Raw genomic sequence first — 22517 nt, forward strand, 5'->3', positions numbered from 1 at the left:
TCCTGTGCGTAACAGGACAGGGTACTTACTTTTACACATCTATCAGGGAGGAAACCCAAATGGCATTAGAGCTTAAGGCTACAACACTTGAGCTTACTAAATATGGATGTCTTGCTGCAGCGTGAGATGTTAGAACACCAATAGTGAGAAGGATGATGAGCAGTAGAAAGATAAAGTGACTAAAATCGCAAGCGCTCGTCATGTCTTTTTCTTTCACTCGGTTCTGTCCTTCGCACTGTGTGTGATTTTAACATTAATAGTAATTTGCTGATAATAATTTATACAAATTTAATATTTATAATAACCAACTCGCCTTTCGGATCATTTAAAAAAAATTGCACGCTGCCCAATAGGTAGCGTGAGTGTGTTTGAATGATCTTCACCTGAACTGATTGGTGTTAGGTAGCTGCTAAGAATTCTAGAATCTTAAGTAGTTCAAACTATAATGAGTGTCCTCTCTTTACTGAAAAAGGTATTCCTTCTAGCTCCTTTTTGTTTTGTGAACGAAGGTGATGCTTTTAAGAAAGCGTAGGATGATTTCAGTTCGTGGGCGGTTGATATTTTTAATTCACATAATATACTGATGTCATTGGCTGTTGCCCAGGATAAATAAATCTAAAATTATTTGCACCTAGAAAAAGAATCTCTGGCACGAAGCTCCTAGATATTAGAGTCCTTCACAGAGTTGCCTTCGAATGCGACTGCAGCTACTTGCGCCTCGTTAAAACTGCTTGCGTCTAGCTCTTGCTATGGCGACACTTACGACGAGCCAATGGGGAAGCGCTGTGCAGCACGACACAACGCAACGCAAAGCAGTCGACGCAACTGTCACACTAGCCTGCATCCCCGGTTTTGTCAGCTTTGATCCTTAATAACGTCATCAATGATTTTAGAATAAATTTAATAATGTTCAGGCACAATATGTCGATATGAATATCTTTCTTCTGCACATACATTGGGATCTACAAATAACCCGCATCTCGGGAACACCTCAGGGTAGATGGAACCCGGAGCAGGCAGCACTTTCTCCCATTGACATTCCCTTATATGTTTGGCTCTGTACTTCGCCACATGTCCCCGGACATAGACGACGGATGCAGGAGGGCGCAAAGCTAGCCGTCCCGTCACCCCCCCAACTCATCCTTCCAAACACAAACCACAGCTTATGATGATGAGTCCGCCTCCGAGACAGGAGCCACGGTAATAGCGGCATACCCAATCTACACACCACAATCCCCAACCTCCAGGTTTGCACCCACATCTACAGAGCAGCCTGCCCCTTTCTTCCCCCCCCTCCCTAATGTCATCACACTACAATTAGTTCCCTTCATACATCCTATCCAAGATTTCGTCCAACTGCCTCGCACATAAGCTGTACGATCTATACGGACTCACAGGCTGCCCGCGCCTCCAGATATCCAAGTAGACCTCCAGGCGGCTTTACACACACTCCACCCATCCTCGGTCTCCTCTCAGTAGGTCCCAGGTCATGCAGGGATCGCTGGTAATGAGCTGGTCCATCAACTCGCCCGCGAAATGCTTATCCGGGCGTCTGTGATCCTCATGATCTAGCCCCCCCGACCAGCGATGAGGCTTTAATCAACAAACGCTTAATTAAATCAATTAAAACGTCTGTGTTAGTTTCAATTATATTACTTGAATCTCACACAGCAGTGTAGTTAAAAGGAAAATCTAGTGGTCCGATGTTCCTTTTGGCCTAGAGTTGTTTTTGTTTGAGCAAGAAATTTATACAAGGATTTTAAATTATTCTGAAGGGGAGTTTACCTCTTTTTGCAGCTAGAATAGCTGAAATCTTGTCCCATATATTTCAATTTAAAGTTCGTAGACTTTTCTTCGAGTAAAAGTTTTTTTTCTTTTTTTTTAAGTTTACATCGCAACACTAAAAGGATAAAACTGTTGTGTCCTGCGTCCCATGCCTGCCACAAAGTATAAAGCTTCTAATTATCCAGTAGTCTCCTAATGAAAACTGGGTTGTAGATACATTGGTCTGGCAAATGTATTCCCTTTGTTTGCTTATAAACAAGTCACATATCACATCAACTTATTTGTGTTCCGCAGCAATCAGTTCGACGAAGACTCTAAACATCTGTCCTGGTAAAAAAAACATATTCATCTCTCATGGCATCTGCTGTGGCATCTGCTTTTAAGTAAGCCTGGTCAATAACGCAACCTCATATATAAATATTATGTGTGAATGCAAGCAGTTCAGAGAGATTCTTGTGAAGAGCTACGTGCATCTATACCACAAATCAAGCTCAAATTATGGTAGACCTCACCTATGAAATGCTGCGAATGAAATTATCCTGTGTATCCATACAAAACATTCTTGACACAAGACACCACGTGCGCGGCACGTCGACTTGGTGTTGAAGCGCAAGCATAGCAGTTTGAAGACGGCACAAATGTTTCGACTGAAATGTACTACACATCCCGGCACGGCCACACTAGTGTGTCAATCTTCACAAACGTCGAGAAGTCATTGTTAAAGAATAGGTCCACACTACAAACTGCGTTGAAAGATGTTTTCAAACAAAACGTTCCTACTAAAACATAACATGTTTCATAGCGCAGGTCGACCTGTGGCGGTGCCAGCCGCCGCCACCGGCCGCCAGGAGCATGGCCTTCCCTCTCCACCATCTTTACATACCGAGTCGCCAGCGCTGAGGCCTTTCTAATCTAGGAGGTGATGATTCACCCCATTCCTCCCTAACGCCGTCCCACTTCCTGGAATGCCTGGCTAGCGTCGGAACCACTAGAAGATCAAACGACCATGGCATATCAAGCCAGGGTAATTCTGAGCACTTAATTTGTGTTGTTTAATAAAGTGCATTCTCTCTCCCTCCCCGCTACACGCGCTCCGAGCTGTGGAACATTGATACACTCAGTCACATCCCCCTTCCCCGGATGGGAAGCGATGCCGACTTCCAGTTTTATAAAACGAACACAAGTTCCTTGCGTCTTGTTCCAGTGAGTTTGCAAACCAGCCATTGGCGCTGGTTGACTCCACTGTTTAGTAAACGGCAATTTCTCACTCTCCCTCAAGCGGTCCGTCTAGCCCACCAGAATATTTCAGTAGATACTAAAATGTCCCGGTAAGCTAGCTGGATATACATTAGGGACTTTTATCAAACCGTTGCCGTGTTCCGCGTACCGCACTACCAGAGTCTTTGAAGCGTGCTCTTAAGTGCGCCCCCGGGTGATACCGTGACCACGGGGCGCGCGCTTAAAAGCATGCTTCAAAGGCTCTAGGAGTGTGGTACGCTGAACACGGTAACGGTTTGCTAAAAGCCTCTATCGCAAACACGAATAACCGAACGAACAGGGACAGAAAGCAGAAGCAGGGTTCTTCTAGTTGTGCTTGTACTTTGCGCCATAGTTTTGCCGTTCATATTTTATAGTTTTGCCACTCATAAGGTTCGGAAAAGCCTCCACCTTGGCTATGTTCTTGGCGCGACCTGGAGCTCTGTGAGCACTTCAGCAACAGAGCGGAGCGTGTATGTATGCCGTGCACACCAACGAGCGGCCCTGACGTCACGCCACTGCGCCGTTGTCGGCAAGGCGTATGTGGAGATGCGTCTCTGGTTTTTGCGCACGCGCAGTGCCCACACCCGGGAAAGGCTGACTTGTTCGTAAAAGGCGGTCAAGTTGCAGCCCGAGCGGAAGGCCCCGTTCGTACCAAACCTGCAGCAAGTGGCGCTGTTAGACGCTGCTCACTTGAGCTTTGGAGGCGTCCCTGCCGAGGTCTCCCTCCCGTCTGCGGGCTTCGTCGAGCATCTGGGCGCTACGTGTCTTGTCAGCCTGCGTGTTGCGCTTGAGACTGCTCAGCTTGGCATCCCGCTCCCTCAGGGCTCTGCAGCACAAAGACGAGCCTTCGGACTCGCTATCGATTGACAATAGCCGCGTGACATGCCTGCTGCACATCCTCACATGTCCAAGAAAGTGGAACCACAAGTTGCCGGACCCTGAAACTTCTCTTTGACTTTCTGCCATTGTTTTAGTAAAAAGTAAGGTGTGCAGGATGTTTTCAATACTCGCTCTAAAACAGACCGAAGATCAATAAGCACGGGCACGCGCCGATCTCAAACTTCCATCCAAGGTGTCTTCTGGTAGGTCGTTACACATCGGAAGTCAGCAAGCACGAGAAAGTTTTGCGAAGTACGAGCGCGAGTCGAACTTACTCCTGGAGCTCCTTGATCTGTGCGTTGAGGTTGAACTTCTCCTCCTCAAGGGAGGACATGATCTGGAGCAGACGCTCCAGCTCCGCCTCGTTGGCTCCGCCTCCCGCTCCGCCTCCCTGCCTCGTCTCCAGGTCGGCGCAGCGCATCTTCATCTCCGCCAGCTGACGCACCAACTCCTGCTCCGTGTCCGAGCTCCCCACCTGCCAACGCAATCCGAGCCGGCGCTTTAAAGCCTCACGTCTGTCATTAATGTCGTCGACGACGTCAAAAGGGACCTCGAGGCATACGAGTCTTCAAACAAAAGCAAGAGGAACAAACTACAACGAGACGTTTCAACAAAACTTACTTCGACACGCGCATGATTTATTACACCGTAACAGATGTTGCGTAACTACAAAAAAATCAATAGTAAATGCAAGAAAGTCAGTTGTCTATTGGTGCAGCTCGCCAACAACAAACGAAATCTACGGCAAACATGGCGGCGCCCGGCGTCGGCATGACATTGACGTAGGGCGATCCTGCCAGATTGTGCAACTTCTGTTCGACTTGAAACATCCCAACTATGAAATAACGTCCTCCCGAGTCCCACCGCCCCCTACCAAGCAAAATGCAAAATCTCTCAACGGGCAACTGGATGCGCGACACTGACGGTCGCGGGCAGGGGAGGGGGGGGGGGGGGGGCATGACGTCATCAATTTTGGCGGAAGGAAACCCACAAAACGAAAGGTCGTATTTACTGCTGAAGCTATTCAAACTAAAGAAAATGTGCGAGCGAGTTGGTTCATTACTGACGTGATAACACAGGAGCGGGGGAAAACGGGACGGAAGCTGGAAACTCAGCTGAAGTTTTATTAGGCCGAATCCTTCTTAAATAGCCACGCGAAGCGCCACCTACATATAGCGTTTGAGACAAAGTTCAAAGGGTAACGAGTAAACGAGACGTGTGGGACTCACTTTCTGTAGGGCAGCTTCAGCTTCTTCCAATTTCTCTTTCTTCTTTTTCAGCCGCTTCTCGAACTCGTCTAGAGACTTCTGCCTCTCGTCGAGTCGCTTCTTGAGGGCCTCCAGCTCTGCATCCTGCTTCGGGTTGCCCTGGCCGGCCCTGGCCCGAAGGCTCTGGATCTCAGTCTGCCCCCCAGGCGCAAATAAAGCGTTAGCATTACAGAAACATTGTTGCATAACAAAGTCACTTTGCATTCAACGCAGGGTAAACACGAAGTTGGTTCTTGCAGGTTCAGACTATAGTTAACATAAAAACAAAATATAACTAAGGGCTCAGCATGCACTACGAACCTTGTCTGAGCGACGAAAGGTGCCTAAGTACAACGACAGCAACAATAACAAAAACATACGAAAACATACGATGGTGCCTTCAAGCAAAAATGGAAAGATCAGGCTCAACCTGAAACAGAACCAGTGCAGAAACCAAGACGTGCTCTACATAACAGCTTGCAAAGGCCACCGTAGTCTGTCGGTGCAAACGAACCAAAGTCTTCTAGTGAGGCCTCATAAACCTAGGGCTGTAAAAGGAGAACCAAGGCGTAAAAAAGCATCTCGAGGAGCGAGCAGGCAGTAACGTGCTGTCTCTTGAGTCGCCTCACTGACCTCCCTCTTTTCGATCTCTTGGACCAGCTTCTCAAGTTGCTCCTGGAAACGGTCCCTTTCCACGGCAGAATTCTTGACCTCCGCTCGAGCCTTGTCCAACTGTTTCCTTAGCTTCTGGGCCTCTTCCCGCTGGCTCTCCATCTCCACTTGCATCCGGTCAAGTTCCCTCTGCAGCTTTTCCTTCTCCCCGTTCTTAAGTCCCGTTTCTGCCTTCTGCTGAAGCTGTTGCTGGTGCGCCAGTTGTTGTTGCTGTAATTGCTGTTGCTGCTGCTGTTCCTTTTGCTTCAGCGCCCGGTTAGCCTCTTTCAGTTTGCTGCTCTCTGCCCTGCACTCTTCAGCCTGCTTCTGTAGCTGTGTGGCTGCCTCCAGAGCCTTATCCAACTTTGCCCTGAGCTCGCGGTTTTCGGCTTCCAGCTTTTGCAAATGCTGGTTGGTCTTTTTGGTCTCTTTCTGGAGTTGCTGAAGCTCGTGCTGCTGCCGCTCCATCTCTGCTTTAGAGTGGGCTTCTTCCTGAGCCCGCATTGCAGCATCGCTCCCGCTGCGCCGTTGCAACTCGCCCACGAGTTCTTGTACTTCAACTTCAAGTTTGTTTCGATCCTGAGTCGTCTTGCGCAGTTCCTCCTGGACGATTTCGAGGCTTTCTTGTAACCTCTTTACCTCCGCGCGAAGGCTTTCTTGCTGGCCGCGCTCCTTCTGCGTGCTCTCCTGAACACTCGTGATGTACCTCTCTGCGTCTTCAACGTCTTGCTTGAGGCGTTCCACTTCCATCTGCAAGCGGCTGTTCTCGCCAACAGTCTTTTGAAGGTCTTCTTCTGATCGACCTAGGAGGTGTCTCAAGCGATCTGCCTCCGCACTGCTTTTTTGACGGTCACCCTCACTTGCTGATTGAAGCGAATCCAGCGTGGCCTGGGCCCTATTGAGGTCAGCGAGCAAAACGTCCCTTTCTTGGGTAAGCTTTTCAGCCCTTTCGCGCCATCGTTGGCACTCAACGGCCATCTTCTCCGCTTCCTCTTTGTTGCGGTCTTCAGTAACACTAGATACCTTCTGAAGTTCGATCTGAGTGGCCTCTAGTGTCCTGCGTAGACGCTCATTTTCGGCCTGTTGCTGCGCGCGAGCCTCTTGCTGCTTCTTGAGCTCGGCCCGTGCTCCTTCGTACTTGTCTTTCGCCTTCTCAACCTCGATGAAGAGGCGCTCCATTTCGGCAGCGTGAGCCTGTCGCTCCTCTTGCGTAACGCCCTTCTCAGCGCGCACACGGTCTAGCTCGGTCTTCAGTCGCGCGGCTTCATCACTCTGCTTTGTGAGTTCAGCCAACGTCTTCTCATACTTGTCCCTCATCTTCTCGACATCTATGCGCAGCCTCTCGACATCTGCCTGAGACTTGTCCTGAACGTTATGGTACTTGGCCATCTGAGCCTGGTAGCGATCCAGCTCGGCCTGTTGGCTCTCCTTCTCCGACTGAAGCCTATCCTTCTCGTTCTGGGTTTTACGCAGTTCCGTCTGGGCCCTGTCTAACTTCTCGTAAAGCTTCTCGAGCTCCACCTGCATCCTAGCCAGTTCTTCCTGGGACTTCTCGTGATGAGTCTGTGTCTTGCCCACCTGCGTCTGGATACGGTCCATGTCGAGAGACATTCGGTCTACCTCTGCCTGCAGCCGGTCTCGCTCCGTCTGAAGCCGGCGCGCTTCCAGCTGGGCTTTATCGAGCCTATCACGTGCTACCTCCAGTTCCACCTGGCATCGGTCCAAGTCTTGACGACATTTGTCCTCAGCTTCTTTGGTCTTGGCCAGTTGGGCGTTAGTGCGCACGTACAGGTCTTGCAGCCCCTCAAACTCCTCTTGGGAGCGCTTCTGATCGTCTTTTGTTTTAGCCAGTAGTACCTGACACTTGTCCAGCTCGAGGGCCAGTCTATCGGCTTCGGCCTGGCCCTGATCCCAGCGAGCCTGCGCCTTGAAGCTCTCTGCCTGTGCTCGGTCCAGCTTCTCGCGCAACTTGTCCTGCTCCAGGTGACATAGCTCGCGCTCCTCCTGGGCCTTCTGCAGCTGGATCTGCAGCTTGTCGGCCCGGTCCCTCGCCGCCCGCAGCTCCGCCTGTGCAGCGTCCGACTCGGCACGTCCGCGCTCAGCCTGCAGCGTCGCCTTGTCATGCCGGTCACGCATCACCTCAAATTCAGCCTGAACGTTCTCTCGTTCCTTGTGCGCCTTAGCCAGTTGGCTTTGAAGTAGGTCCATCCGGTCCCTGAGGGCGTCCGCATCTGCCTGAACCGCATCGCGCTCCTTGTGCAGTCGCTGCTGGAGCGCCTGGGCGCGGTCCAGCTTCTCACGAGCCTGTTCCAGTTCGGCCTGGAAAGTGTCGCGCTCCTTGAGGGACCTCTGCGCCTGCAGTTGCGCTTGTGCCAGCTGTCCCTGTAGACTCTGCAACTCGTCCTGGCAGCGCTCTCGCTCGGCGGCCAGCCGACGCGTCTCGGCAGCAGCCTTGTCCACCTTCTCCTGGAGACGGTCGCCATCCAGCTGGGCTCGGTCCAGCGCGGCCTGCAGTTTCTCCTGCACCGTCTGGGCCTTCACTAGTGCTCCCTGTACGCGTTCCAAGTCGGCGCGTAGGGCCTCAACTTCCGCCTGTGCCGCGTCCCGATCCGCCTGTCCGCGAGCCACGGATCCCTGCACGCGGTCGTACTCCTCCTGTAGCGCCTCTCGCTCGGCTTGGGCGTTCTCCAGCTTGGCCTTGAGCCGATACACCTCGCCCTGGGATCGCTCGAGCTTCTCCTGAAGCTGCTCCTGCTCACCGCGGCCCCGATCCTGCTCGGCTTGGGTCATCCGCAGCTCAGCCTGCGCGCGGCGCAGCTCGGCCTGGCAGCGGTCCAGCTTCTCCTGCAGTCGGTCGTCCTGTGGGTATTGCTGCTGCAGCGCCGCCCCCGCCCGGTAGCTGGTCGTTATAGACGCCGAAGTGGCGGCCAGCGGCTGCTCCAGGCGACCCACGTGCTCGCGGAACCGGTCGTTTTCGAGCGAGAGACGCGCGTGCTCGCCCCGGAGTCTCTCCCAGTCTGCCGACGAGCGGCTCACCTCGGTCTGGATCTTGTCCAGTTCGGCACGAGCCTGGCCCAGCTCGGACTGCGAGTTCTCGAGGCGGGCCTCGAGTCGGTCCTTCTCCGCGCTCGCCTTGTCCAGGCGGCCCTGCAGCTTGTCCATCTCGCTCTCCAGGGCGTGCATCTTCATCCTGTATTCTGCCAGCTGCCGCTCGTGCAGGTCTCTCTCCTCGTTGCGCTCTTGCTCGGCGCGGTCCCGCTGCTCGCGTAGCTGCACGATCTGCTTGTCCTTGTCGCCGATCGCCTCCTCCAAGCTGGACAGGGCCCCCTCGGATGTCGAGTGGTGTGCCTGGATGGCCGACAGCCGAGCTCGCGCCATGTCCACCTGGTTGTCCTTCTCCTTGAGCAGGTCCTCCAGGTTCTCGATCTGCGCGGCAAGAAAACTGCTTCGTTCAGACGATCGCGCCACTGCGCTAGCAATTTGCACTTGATTTAAAAAGAGATTTAACCACTGTGAGCCTTTTTATGCGATATACATTTTTGAAAGATATCCTTATGTTCTTTTCTATCTTCGATTTATTTCGGGGGGAACTTTTAACTGGATCAAGCTAGCTTCGAAACAGACGAGTCAAAACATGCTTCTCGACGTGCACCTTTCTCTGGAGGACGTTGATCTTGCGATCCTTGATGTCCATGTGATCCCGGATCTCCTGAAGCTCCTGGCTCAGATGATTCCGCTCTTGTGTCGCAGTCAGAGCCTGTTGAGTCTTCTTTTCGATCAATTTGTTTTTCTCCTCCAGTCTCTGCCGCAATTCTTCCACCTGTAGCAATGCACAAAAATCAATTTAAGATATTGTCTGGCGCATAAGCAACGCGACTAAGCATGTGCAAATGGTCAACACTATAGTTCCTGAGAGCATTCCCAGCACCAGCATTCAAGAAAGGGCGTAACTATTAACCTAAAATAACCTAAAGTGCTGTAAAGAGAAATGAGCGAATATACTTATCCCAAAGAGAAACTCGCAAACGGAAAACCATTGAGAAAAGGCTCTTGGGCCGGCTCGCTAAAAGCAGTGTCTCAACCAAGACTGCGTAAAGAATGCAGTGCCAAAGCCAGCGCACGGGCGGAGTGGCGCTTGAAACGAGAAGGGGAAAGACACGGGCACTGACGTCTGCCTGGAGCATGTTGTAGTGCTCCTCCTTGGCGCAGAGGGATTCCTTGAGCACGGCTATGTGCCGCTGGTAGTCGTGGTGCTGTTCTTCGAGCGTTTTCATCTTGGCGCCCGTGGCCAGCAGCTCCTGGTCACGCTTGTTCAACTCCACGCGAAGCTCGTCGAGCTGCAACCAAGGGAGAAGGGCCTTCTTGTCACGCGACTCATGCCAGGTGGCCCCTTCTAAAACACAAAATGCAAAGCCTCAACCCTACGGCCTCACGAGCATTTGAAGTGAAATCCTGCCCCACGTACATGGTGTTCTTTGGTTTCGCGCGGAGACCTTCTTTTCACAAGGCCATTACCCTGATTCTTGTAATATCAGGACATTGAGAATCTAACATTCGCTAGATGTGGCACCGCGCTGAGGATTATCTGCTCTTCCGATCAAGTAATTGGTTTCAAATCCTAGATAAGTGCCCGAGGATGCCATGTGATACGAAAGAAAATAAGAGTGACTAAGACGGAAAGCAGGTCCAGTGGTCCGCACCTGGTTATGGGACAGAATACCCTCATTCTAGTTGAGCCTACTTCCCTTTGCGCTCTTAGTGGTCCCTGTGTGTATACTCCCTCACAGTATAGTCGGATATCAGTAATTGACCTTCCTTAAAGTAGTTTAGCCACTTAAGCGAACGATGGGTACCATGCACTAATGATAGAGTTTATGTGGCAAGTGGGATGAACGCTATCTGGGCCACTGGGACCGCATGACCTATATACTGATCGCCCATCTCATTGGCGAATCTGATGAAACGAATGCCGTGATTGATGTTCCATGTGAAACTAAGGCCAGTATTACACGCAGGATCTTTCGAGAATGTATGGCCAGCATAGAAAGAAAATACCATAAAGTGACTCTCTCAATCTCGTTTAAAGGGACCATGAAGGCAATATAATTTTTTTAAAAAAAGATGGTGTTTTCAGAACCATTGGGGTCCTGGCATGCCACACAATCTTTTCTAGAACGTTGTGACTCTTATTTCTGTACCTGCAAATAAATTTGCGAAACCGAAACAAACATTCAGATTTCTTCCCTTTTTCGCCCCTGGAAAGAGAAAAGACGTCAGGGAGCACTGTCAGCATCGGTAGGATTTATGCACACTCAGTGTGGTTCCCGTGGTTCGCTGTAGTGCACGGCGGTCTGTGAAGAAAACCTGGAAGAAATGGACGACAACGCCGCGCTCGCAAACGAGTTTGAGCTCCCGTTCAGCGACCTCACGCCGACTGAACGGGAGATGATGTGGTGTGGGCTCCTTGCGCAAGGAAAGTGAGGGAATAGCGTCTTTCCTCAGACGCGGGAACTTCGTGTTTTTACCCAGACTCCGGCTGACGTGAAGGTGCTGCTCAAAGTCTTTTGGTCGGAAATGCAACGAACAAATCCTGACACCGCTGTCCACAGCTCTACGCAAGACGACGGCCCGCAACCAAATGCTGCGCATTGCTGCATCGGTCGGCAGTTTATGCTGTGGTCCTCCTTAGGGCCACTGCCTTTGGGAGTTCCACGTTCGCGGCGAGACGCTCTACCGCGAAGCGGGTTCGTACTCGCGTGGCATGCTGCTCGTCGAGCGCAAACAGACACCAGTCACGTTGGTAACGGTGATAAACTGTTTATTTACAATGAAACAAATAACAACAACACAGCGGCTATAAGCTGGTGAACGCCGTCGGTGTGGAGATCGCCCACGGCCGAACGGTCGTTCACAAAGGTACAGTACGGGGTAAACGCTCACCGGTGCGCCGGAAGGGTCCCCGTTGTCGCCGCCGCCGAATCCCAGGAAGAAGCGAGACAAGCGAGACCGCTGTCCGCTGGTTTTAAGATAACGGCGGGGGCGAAGTGGCCAATCAAGGAGCGACACGTCGATCTCCTTTGTGCGGGGGTCCGTTACAGAAATCGCCCCAAAGGGGGAGAGGAGGAAGCCACTCACAGTGGTAAGCAGCGCCACCTCTCGCTACGCCAGCGCGGCCGCCACGGCGCGCCAGAACGCTGACGCGACAGAATGTTGAGGGATCACAATCCCCACACTCCCCCCTCCTTAGCCAATAGTCACCCGCAAACGGGTGGAGCAACACACACACACAACAACTAAACTAAAATAAGAAAAAAAAAAAAGAAAAAGGCCGCCACGGGACACAAGAGCCCGGCTCATTGGTCCATGGTCCAAAAGTTCGTACAGCGGTCCCTCACCAGCGGTACAGCTCCCAGCTGCAGTCGATCGGTTGCGTCATCCCGTGACCGCCGCGCACGTGGCGGGTCACCTCCTGAGCGCCCAGGCCGGAGTGGGGCGTCGAGCCCGAAGTGACGAATGTCCCACAGCAGCATTCCGAACGCCCAGGCGTCGGACTTGAAGGGGAATACCTGGAGTTGCACACACTCAGGAGCCGTCCACCGCACCGGGAGGGCGCCCTTGGACACTGGTGGTAGACGCCCGACTCGGAGTCCGTAATGCTCCTGGAGAGGCCGAAGTCGGCAACTCAGCAGCCGTGTCCGTCGACGAGCACGTTCCGGGCGACCAGGTCCCGGAAGATTGACCCTAGACTGCCGATGTAGTGCGTGCCGTACGAGCCCTGCTGGGCGAACTGCGCCAGGTGCCTGGGGCCCTTGGGACTTGTTACGGGACGACGGGAACAGCTGGTCCCTGGTCGGCGAGCTTTCCGACCGCGGAGCGGGTCCCGAAGATGATGAGCGGCAGTCCCTGACCAGATGACGATCCCGACGGCCCACGAAAACGACGGGTTGCTGGTTTGGTCCGCGGCCGGCTGGGGTATAGCGGGGCCGCCTGACGAATCACGCGCAGCTCTGGACCCTGGACACCGCTGAACTGCCGTAGCCAGGAGACAGCAACTCCAGAACGACGCGAAGCAAAGGCTGGATGTCCTCTTCGTAGGTGCGGAACGTACTGCGGTAGAATGACCACTTGGTCTCCTACCGCTTGTGACGACGCTCGCACCGCGCTCTTGCGTTGACATGTGGCACACGTGAGCGTAGGTGGCAATAACTGACCAATGGCAGTTACGCGTACCCTTTCCCTCGGAAGCCGTGTTTGGGGGATTCCCCTACGGGTTCATCGGGGAGCGAACGCTGAGGTGACGTATCTAGGTCACTGCTTGCCAGTAAACAATGGTGTCTGGCGCGTTCGCGAAGGCAGCAGGTGCATTGTGTTTTGCCCTTCCCTTAATGTGACATTTCGCCACTTACAGGGGCTGCCTCTACGAAAACTTCGGATAATAGTTCCTCCGTCTCCGCAGATTGTAGCGAGACGACTGTTGTTCGCTGCTGGCGTCGTCTCGCGCTGCGTGTGCATGCTTCTGCGGGGGCTGAGTTTGCTCGTTGGCCCCGTTTTCCCTCTCATGGTAGGGTTTCAGATCGCACACATGTACCGGCCCACCGACTTTTCTTGATTGCAAGTTTGTCAGCTTGTACACGAGTGGGGAGAGAAGTTCCTGCACTCGGTACGGGCCACACCACTTCGGAGCCAAAGCGGCCGAGAAGCCTTTGCTGGCATCACTCAGAACATGGTTGCGTCTGAGGACGAGATCACCCACTTTGTAGCGGAGGTCTCGATGCGAGCGGTCGTACTGAGCTTTTTGTTTCGCTCGCGCTACCCCGAGATTGCGACGCGCCTCCGAGAAGGCTTCCGTCATCCGAGTTTGTAGCTGCCGCGCGTGGTCCGTTTGCGTCGGCTGCGCGTTGTCCACCCCGGCGCTCGTCCCTAGGACACGGTCCATGGGGTTCGGAAGCTCTCTCCCAAATGTGAGGAAAGCGGGGGTGAAGCCCGTCGAACGGTTGAGAGTGGTCCGAAGTGCGAACCCGATCTCGGGGATATATGCGTCCCAGTCACGGTGCCTTTCCGCGAAGGCGGCCAGCATTGGTTTGATGTTTCTGTTACATCGCTCCGTGATGTTCGACTGCGGGTGGTACGGCGTGGTTGTTCTGTGCTTTATGCCAAGGGCCTTGCACGCGTCCACGAATACCTTCCCGACGAAGTAGCTCGCTCGATCAGTCAAAAGAGCTTCGGGGAATCCAAAACGGGTGAAAACCTCCATGAGCTTCTCCGTGATCGCTCGGGCTGTCAGCTTACGGAGTGGAAAAAGTTCCGTCCATTTGCTGAAGTGGTCAGTTACAACCAGCAAATACTGGTGTCCTTTAGGGCTCCTCGGTAGGGGGCCGACCACGTCGCAGGCTGCCAGAGACCATGATTGCTGGCTCGGAATCGGTTGCATTAGGCCCGGGGGTTTGCCGCCTCTTGGTTTGAAGCTTTGGCAAGAGTGGCAGGTGCGGGCATAACGGAAAACGTCCCGTTTCATGCCCGGCCAGGTGGCGATGCGACATAACTTTGAGTAAGTCTTGGAGCCGCTCGCGCGTCCGGCCAAGTGCGAGTCGTGATAGTAGCGCAAAACTGCGTTTCTCAGACTGCGGGGTACCACTACCTTGAACGCCTCGTCGGAGTCGTTCTCGGAGGGTATGTACCTCAGCAAGAGCCCGTCATTGCTCAGCAGATATGAATCCTCCGTGCCCGCACCAATACCAGATACGTCCCGGCACTCGGCGCCCACTACAATACCAGTAGTGTTGCGCCCGGCGGTCGCACCGCCCGCCTCCACGGCGTCCGACTCTTCTGCGAGTCCGTCGATCACCTTTCGACAAAACGGATCATTCTGCTGAGCTTTCAGAAGCTCTTCTTTGCTGAACACGATTCCCACTGCGCTCACTGCGTCTAGGTGGTTGATCGTCTCGTCCGGGGTGGTCAGATCTGCTGCCTCCCTTTGGGACTGAGTCACGGCTTCGCCTGACAATGTGGATGTCGTTGGCTCGGCCTGGGTCTTTGCGGAAATTTGTGTGCAGTCTACGGGGGCTCGTGACAATGCGTCCGCCACCACGTTTGTGCTGCCTTTCCGGTACCGCACGACGTAGTCGTATTTTTGCAGCATCAAAGCCCATCTTGCCAAGCGACCAGCGGGTTCGCGAAGTCGGGAGAGCCATATTAGGCTTTGGTGATCTGTTTCGATCACGAAAGTAGTCCCGTCGACATAAATGTCGAAACGCCGGAGTGCAAAGACGATGGCCAAGCACTCTTGTTCGCATGTGCTGTAGTTCCTTTCAGCTGGCGTCAACGAGCGGCTGGCGAAGGCCACCGGTCGGAGTACACCTTCGTGCTGTTGGAGCAGGACCGCGCCCAAGCCAAGATTGCTGGCATCTGTTTGGATCAGAAAGGGCTTGTTCAAGTCGGGTAGCTTGAGTTCAGCTGTGTCCGCGAGCGCTCGGGAGGTGCGGCGAAAGGCCGCTTCCTGCTCGGGACCCCAGCTCCAACTCACGGACTTTCGCAATAGGCGTGTCAGTGGTGCTTGAAGCGTCGCGCAGTTTGGGATGAATTGGCGATAGAAGTTCACCATTCCCAGGTAGCGACGGAGGGAGCTCACGTCGGTTGGCGCAGGAAACTCCAGGATTGCCTGTAGTTTGTCGGGATGTGGCGCAAGGCGCCCGCGATCCAGTTCGAACCCGAGCAAGGCGATGCGGGTTTCGGCTATTTGAGCCTTTTCGGGGTTCAGGGTCATTCCCGCGGCTTTTAGCCGGTCGAGTACGTCCTCGAGATGACGTAGGTGATCTTCGAAGGTGTTGGAGTAGACGACAATGTCGTCGAGATAGGCCATTGCGTGTTTCCATTTGGCTTCTCCCAGTACTCGGTCGATCAATCGCTGGAACGTCATTGGCGCTCCGCACAGACCGAAGGGCATTCGTGTGAATTCGAAAAGCCCGCGGTGACAACAGAAGGCTGTTTTTGCCTCGTCACCTGGCTCCATCCGAACCTGGAGGTAGCCTCGGCTAGCGTCCAGGGTGGTGAAGTACCGCGCACTGCCCAAGTTGGACAGAATCGAGTCGATGCTCGGTAGCGGGTAGGCGTCCTTTCGTGTGACGTCGTTCAGACGGCGGTAGTCCACGCAAAGACGTGAGCTGCCGTCTTTCTTCGGGACCAGCACCACAGGGAATGCCCAGGGGCTGTTAGATCGCCGGACGATTCCGGTGTCGATCATTTCGTCCAGGGCACGGTCGATGGCTTTTCGTTTAGCCAAGCTTACGGGTCGCGCGTTCTGCCTTCTTGGCAGTTCGTCGCCCGTGTCAATGCGATGTCGCACTTCGTTCGTGCAGCCCGGTCGGTCCGTGAACATTGCGTCATAGCGGCGCAACAACGACGACAGTCGGGCTTTTTCTCGCCCTGACACGCTGCATGATTGCGTGAGCAGTGGGTGCGTCATTTCCCCAATGGGGGCGGCGCTCGCTGCCATCGGCGCTGGACTCGGTGTCTTGGGGTCAATGACCCGGTTTAGGGAGTCCCTCGCTTCCTCTCGACGGCTCGTCGCGTGCGCCAATGGTGGCGTTGGCGGTACGGCCGGGGGTTCGCAGAATGGTTTCAGGGGTGCAAACGTGCCCTCCCGATAGCCTGCGCTGCTGACGTCGATTACAATGCCTGTTTTGGCAAGGAAGTCTCTGCCCAAAATAATGGGCACCGATAGGCCAGGGAGATGAACGAAGCGTTGTCGTCTTACTCGATTCTCCCATCTCGCGACCAGCCGCGCGGTACCAGCCGAAAGGGCGGTTCCGCAGGCTAGGCGAAAGGCAGTGTTGCATTCTCGGAGTCGGACAGAATTCTGTCGGAGGTGAGTCAACACTTCGTCGCCGAACATCGAAGCGCTTGCTCCGGTGTCGAGGAGTGCCTTGAATGGCTTGCCGGCGATCGTTACAGAAATGAACGGGGCCGGCGTGCCGGTCGGGAAGCCTATTCTGTAGGCGGTCGGCAAAAGAGTGGCCATGGGACCCTCTGATTCTTTGTTAGCCACCGGTCCGTCCGTCCAAGGGCCGTTTACCGGTGGCTTTGCTCGTTTCCCGCACGGTGCGATTCCGTGTCCGGCCGCTCCGGGCACTGGCGAGCGAGATGACCGGGGCGATTGCACCGAAAACATCTTCTGTCGTCGCCTCGCTGGGGGTTCCGCCGTGCGTTTTGGTTTTCGCCGGCTCTGTCGTAGCGTGCATCGGCTCGCTGAGATTGAGGGATCCTTGTTTCCTCCTGCCTCGCTGCCTCGTTGGGGCGCGAGTCGGTGGTTCTGAACTGCGGCGTCGGCCGGCTTGTTCGTCTACCGTAGGAGTACGGGTCGAGCGCACGATCTGAGATTGCGTACGCGTCTCGGCCCCGATCTTCCGCATAGTTTGCGGAATCGTAGCGCCTCGGTGCTCGGGATGGCGTGTCCCCGCTCCACGCGCAGCGCGGTTCGAGGGCCGCTGACGCTGGAGGCGGAGGCCGGTACGCACGGGCAGCGAGAATGACTCCCTGAAGGCGCCGGGCTTCGGAGGCGAGCTCGTTCAGGTCGCGGAAACGGCTGCCTCGAAGATACGCAGCGAAAGTCGGGTGGCTTTGGCGTATGACGCGTTCCACTCGCTCTGCATTGGGAGCTGAGGGTTCTGCGAGCTCGAAGAGCTCTTGCATGGCTCGTACGAACTCCAGCAGGGACTCGTCCGGATGCTGGGTTCGCTGTTCGAGCTCCCGCCGCATCCTTCTCTCATAGTCGGCGGGAAGGAATTCGCGGCGGAACGCCTCTCGGAACTGATCGAGCGTTCCGGCGGGTTGGTCACCGACAAGTCGGAACCAGCGGGCGGCTTCGTCGACGAGCGCGATTGGCAGAATGCGCTCAAGTATTTCACGATCGGACATTCCCATCGCGCGTTGGTACTTCCGTAAATCGTCAAGGAAGTCCGTAGCGCTCGCTTTGTCTGCGTAACCCCGATAAGTCGGGACGGGAATTCGGACCGGAGGTCGTTGGGCCTGTGGTGCGAGTGTTGTCGTTTGCAACGCACCTGTCAGACTCTCAATCACACGTGCCGCGTTTTCGAGCAAGGTGTGATGAGGCGCCGCAGCGGTTTCTCACCGATAGGCTTCGCTTTGTGCCGGCGGCGGAGCACGCGTGTTCAGGGAAGATCCGGGAGCGATGGCGCCCGTTCGCAATGGCGTCAGAACCACGCTCGGCTCCAGGGGTACGTCGTAGGGCGCTTCTCGTTGGAGGGTTGGCATTTCGGCTTCCCGTTGAAGTGGGGACCAAGCGAATGCATCGGCCGCGGTCGCCAGCGTGAGCAAATCCGAGAAGTCGGTCTGCATCGTCACGGTAAGCGCTGGTTGCGCGAGGACTCGTCACTCGGCAGCAGTCGCCACACACAGACGTGCCAGAATTCTGGTCGTCAGCCCTTTTGTTGGGCGCCAAATTGTGGTCCTCCTTAGGGCCACTGCCTTTGGGAGTTCCACGTTCGCGGCGAGACGCTCTACCGCGAAGCGGGTTCGTACTCGCGTGGCATGCTGCTCGTCGAGCGCAAACAGACACCAGTCACGTTGGTAACGGTGATAAACTGTTTATTTACAATGAAACAAATAACAACAACACAGCGGCTATAAGCTGGTGAACGCCGTCGGTGTGGAGATCGCCCACGGCCGAACGGTCGTTCACAAAGGTACAAAGTACGGGGTAAACGCTCACCGGTGCGCCGGAAGGGTCCCCGTTGTCGCCGCCGCCGAATCCCAGGAAGAAGCGAGACAAGCGAGACCGCTGTCCGCTGGTTTTAAGATAACGGCGGGGGCGAAGTGGCCAATCAAGGAGCGACACGTCGATCTCCTTTGTGCGGGGGTCCGTTACAGAAATCGCCCCAAAGGGGGAGAGGAGGAAGCCACTCACAGTGGTAAGCAGCGCCACCTCTCGCTACGCCAGCGCGGCCGCCACGGCGCGCCAAAACGCTGACGCGACAGAATGTTGAGGGATCACAATCCCCACAATGCAAACCAACGTCGCCCGATCGGCCGCACGTCTTTAGCCGACCTTTCGCGCAACCTACAACTGCACATAAACGCGGCATGATTGGTGAGACACCAGTTCGCAAAGCGAACACGAGACGACGCACGAAACCAAAACCAAAAGTCCGACGCCCCCGCCGCTCGTACATCTTTTTTTATGTCCATGGTTGCTCGTTGCTTGTTACGGGCCCGAGGTGGCAGTACGGGATGCGTTCAACCAGTGACAAACGGAAAGATCGCTTCAGATTATGCTTTTATACACGGTATGAAACCTATTAATTCCCAACTACAACTTCAAAAGATTATCCGACGTTCAAATAAACTTTTTTCATCACATCTCACCACCGAAATCGAAACCAAGAGCGCGTCTATCGTTTGAACCAATCGCCAAACGAGGAGCCCGTTGTCGTCACGCTTTAGTTCACCTTTCTGCCGCCGCCTCGGTGGGGTCTCAGGCATCGTTACCGGCGCTGTTATTACCGCTCCTGTTTGCTCGATTGGTGCGGCACCCAAACTTCTGTTCGGGCTGGAACTTGGTCAACAGTATCTGAGACGTGCCTGACATCCATTTCAATCGTCGAATAAAACTTCGAAACTGCCTTCATGGTCCCTTTAAACCTTAGAACTATTTTTTAGCTTTGTTTACATTGAATTCTTGCAGATATTGCGGCCTACGAGGAAAGCAAAGACAACTCACAGATACAAAATTCTATTAACGATCTATAGGTGGTACATGGCATAAAGTGAAGGGATTAATAGATTTCAGCTCAACACTTTGAGAAAACTCGAGCCAGATCTGCGAGCGAAATATGCGTTCTCCAAATGGAGCGGTTTTGGAGCGCTCGAGATCTGCGAGCTGAATTCACCATAAGAGAGGAAGGGTCGGGTGGCACTCCGTCCGTTGTTGTATATGGCACGTACGCCGCCTACGCAGCAGAACGTTTCACGTGTTATGTAACCGGCAAAAGCTTAAATTTCTTTTTAAAACAAATATTGACTTCGGGTGGTTACTCTCCAGCTCTCTGGTCTAGAGATATTGACGTGGCTTTTGCTTATCTGAGCCCAATGTGTCTCTCGCTAGTGTGCGCTTCGACGACCTTGGCCACCAACATAGGCTTCATTAGCAATCTTCATCGAGGTTGTACGTGTCTGGCCGCAATCGGTATTCTTGAAAATCGCCAAGGTCGTTAAAATTGGCGGACAACAGATTATATTTTTCGCGGGACTTGTTTATAAAACACGATCCAGGATACACCGACAAAACCGCCCACTCAAATCGCACAACAGAAATTATTTTTTTTTAGAAACCAAGCGGGTTCCTTCGGTTCCAGCCGGCAGACTTGTCAGCTGGGTCCGACCTGGGGGACACACATACCGACTGGCTGAGGTCCCAGAGGCCCGGGCTGGACTCACTTACCGGTTGCAGCTGGGGCGTGTGCGCCGTGAGTTCTGTCCGGGCGGACATTGTGGCCTCCACGAGCTCCCTCTCGAGAAGCTCCAGCTCGCCCTCCAGGATGCCGATCCGAGCCTCCTGACACAAGCACAGCGCATGCGGGCTTCGGGAAAAGGGGGTCGCGAGCACACGCAGCCGCACGCCACTCTCTGCGGACCTCGACCCGACGGCCCAACGCTTCCCCAACAGGCCAAGCCCGGTCGCTCGTGCACTGCACTCCCGCACGGTAATGAAGTCGAATGCAGTCATATCGCTCTACATACGAAGCATCATGGACCGGGGTCTCAGAATGGTGCGGCGTTTGGAACTCGTATCGCGACGTCATTAGCGAACGCAACGTGCCTACCACGTGGCGTCACGAAACTGGGCGCTCCAGTCGCGCTTCGTAGGGGACGTTGGCTGAGAGCACGGAGGCTACGAGGAGCCCGGGGGTTGGGGATCAGAAAGCGTCACCCATAGGCGCTATAGCGGTGCTTATGCGACGCCGAGTAACTCGAGTCTGTTGTTGTTGTCTATGGAAGTGGCGTTCATCAATACCAGGGAACCTCTCCGCGACACGTGGATAACCGGCATACACCGATTAAAAGACCACCGACCGTCAATGTATCTGGAATGCCTCGAAGTGCTACCGGCCTTCCAACTTGTGATCCTGTAAGCCTGACAATTCTCCACGGTATTAACAGGGACCAAACCTTTCGCAAAGACGTTACTGGGAGCTGTTGACGTTTTGTGTGTTGGTTTGTGCCGATGCAAAGACTCGGAAGGCTGTCAGTCACAATCAAGCCGACGCAGAGTTCTGCGCGGAGAAATCCTGTAAGTCCTTGAGTGCGTTGCAACACAATGCACCCGGAGTACCAATCGCTGAACTCTGTTTAGTCAGTTCAGCCAATGAAAAGGGCGATCGCTTTTATCGGCTCTAATTGTGGTTCAATCTCGGTGACAAAAATGCTCACCCCGGCAATCAGCGAGACTGCACGCCTATTGGAATATGACAGCCGTGTAACCCCTCCGATTGGTTGAACTTATCCGAAGAAATCCAATGATCGGTGCTCGGGGCGGATCGTGGTGCAGCGTGCGATATAACACTTTGAGAGTGTAGCATCCCTCCTGAACAACGCTTACGCCGCATTGCCATTTGAGTGTGATAGTACACTCTAAAAAACGTCTGTGCGTCTACTTTCCCGCACAACAGTCGGAGAACCAATCAGCGCAACTTACGGAGGCAGCTCAGCGAATGACGATGCGGAAACATCTGTTTAGACCAAAAAACGCAGACTGAGTTGTGACATTAAGCAATGCAAGCGTGACGTTTTGCATTGCTTAATGTCACAACTCAGACTGCGTTTCTTTGTCTAAACATATGTTTCGGCATCGTCATTCGCTGAGCTGCCTCCGTAAGTTGCGCTGATTGGCTCTCCGAGTGTTGTGCGTGAAAGTAGACTCACAGACTTTTTTTAGAGTGTACCGCCCTGAGCTGATTGGAGCGAGGTGATTGAATGGTTCTATACTCCGTTCACCCTTAAAACTAGAAGCTCCACCTTCAGCGCGAGCTCGCTGGCTTCCGCAGTGCTTTGGTTGCGCGTGCTTGCGCGTTCGCACTTGCGTTAAAGAAGGCATGGAGCTCGCGCTGAAGTCGGAGCTTCTAGTCTCAGCTTAAGGGTGAACAGTTGCGACTGTGTGTGACTAAAACGTCTCGTGAGCATCCACGCGAAAGATGGAATTGAACTCTAGTTTCGGCTTCAACGCCTCACTTTTCTAGAGATTATTTTGTTCTTTCATTTGATAGGCGCTGCGTTGTGAGAGCCTGGTCCAGAGCGCGCCTCTGACCCCGCTGTCCCCTCTGACCCGTGGCCTTCCGAGCGGGGAGCGGCGATTGGCCGGCTCCATCGGCGCCGTGTCCCAAACAGACGCCGCGTGCGTTTCGGATGCGAGATCGATGCCTCGGGGCGCCGGGACGCGCGTGGTTTGGTTGAGGGAAAACCCCGGGGCTCCGCTTTTGTTCCCTGCGTTTAGCGAAGCGGCCCGCGCCAGGCCTTGAGACAGCCGGACGCGATACGCCGCCTGCACTGGCCGTAAAACTCTTCGGTCGCTCCGCAGTCGCTCGTCCCGAAGACTCCGGCCGGACCCGAGATGTCGGCCGCGATTTCGACTCCCGTTCGCTCGCGATGAAACGGGGCTTACCAGAGCCGAGGCTGGGAGCGTGG

At 54.3% G+C, this 22517-nt stretch overlaps 1 protein-coding gene across 1 annotated transcript in view; it reads right to left on the reverse strand.

Moving 5' to 3' along the window:
- Positions 1-22517, reverse strand: part of LOC8033273 (trichohyalin) — a 118475-nt gene that overhangs the window by 13981 nt on the left and 81977 nt on the right. The window contains exons 5-10 of the mRNA XM_040499213.2: positions 9992-10159; positions 9475-9642; positions 5805-9248; positions 5154-5327; positions 4200-4399; positions 3736-3871 (exon numbers count right to left, since the gene is read on the reverse strand). Of these exons, the coding sequence (XP_040355147.1) occupies positions 3736-3871; positions 4200-4399; positions 5154-5327; positions 5805-9248; positions 9475-9642; positions 9992-10159 (4290 nt within the window). The remainder of the gene's footprint in view (positions 1-3735; positions 3872-4199; positions 4400-5153; positions 5328-5804; positions 9249-9474; positions 9643-9991; positions 10160-22517) is intronic.

This window comes from Ixodes scapularis, unplaced genomic scaffold, assembly GCF_016920785.2.
Source record: "Ixodes scapularis isolate PalLabHiFi unplaced genomic scaffold, ASM1692078v2 PGA_scaffold2__306_contigs__length_199485367, whole genome shotgun sequence".
NCBI classification, from domain to species: domain Eukaryota; kingdom Metazoa; phylum Arthropoda; class Arachnida; order Ixodida; family Ixodidae; genus Ixodes; species Ixodes scapularis.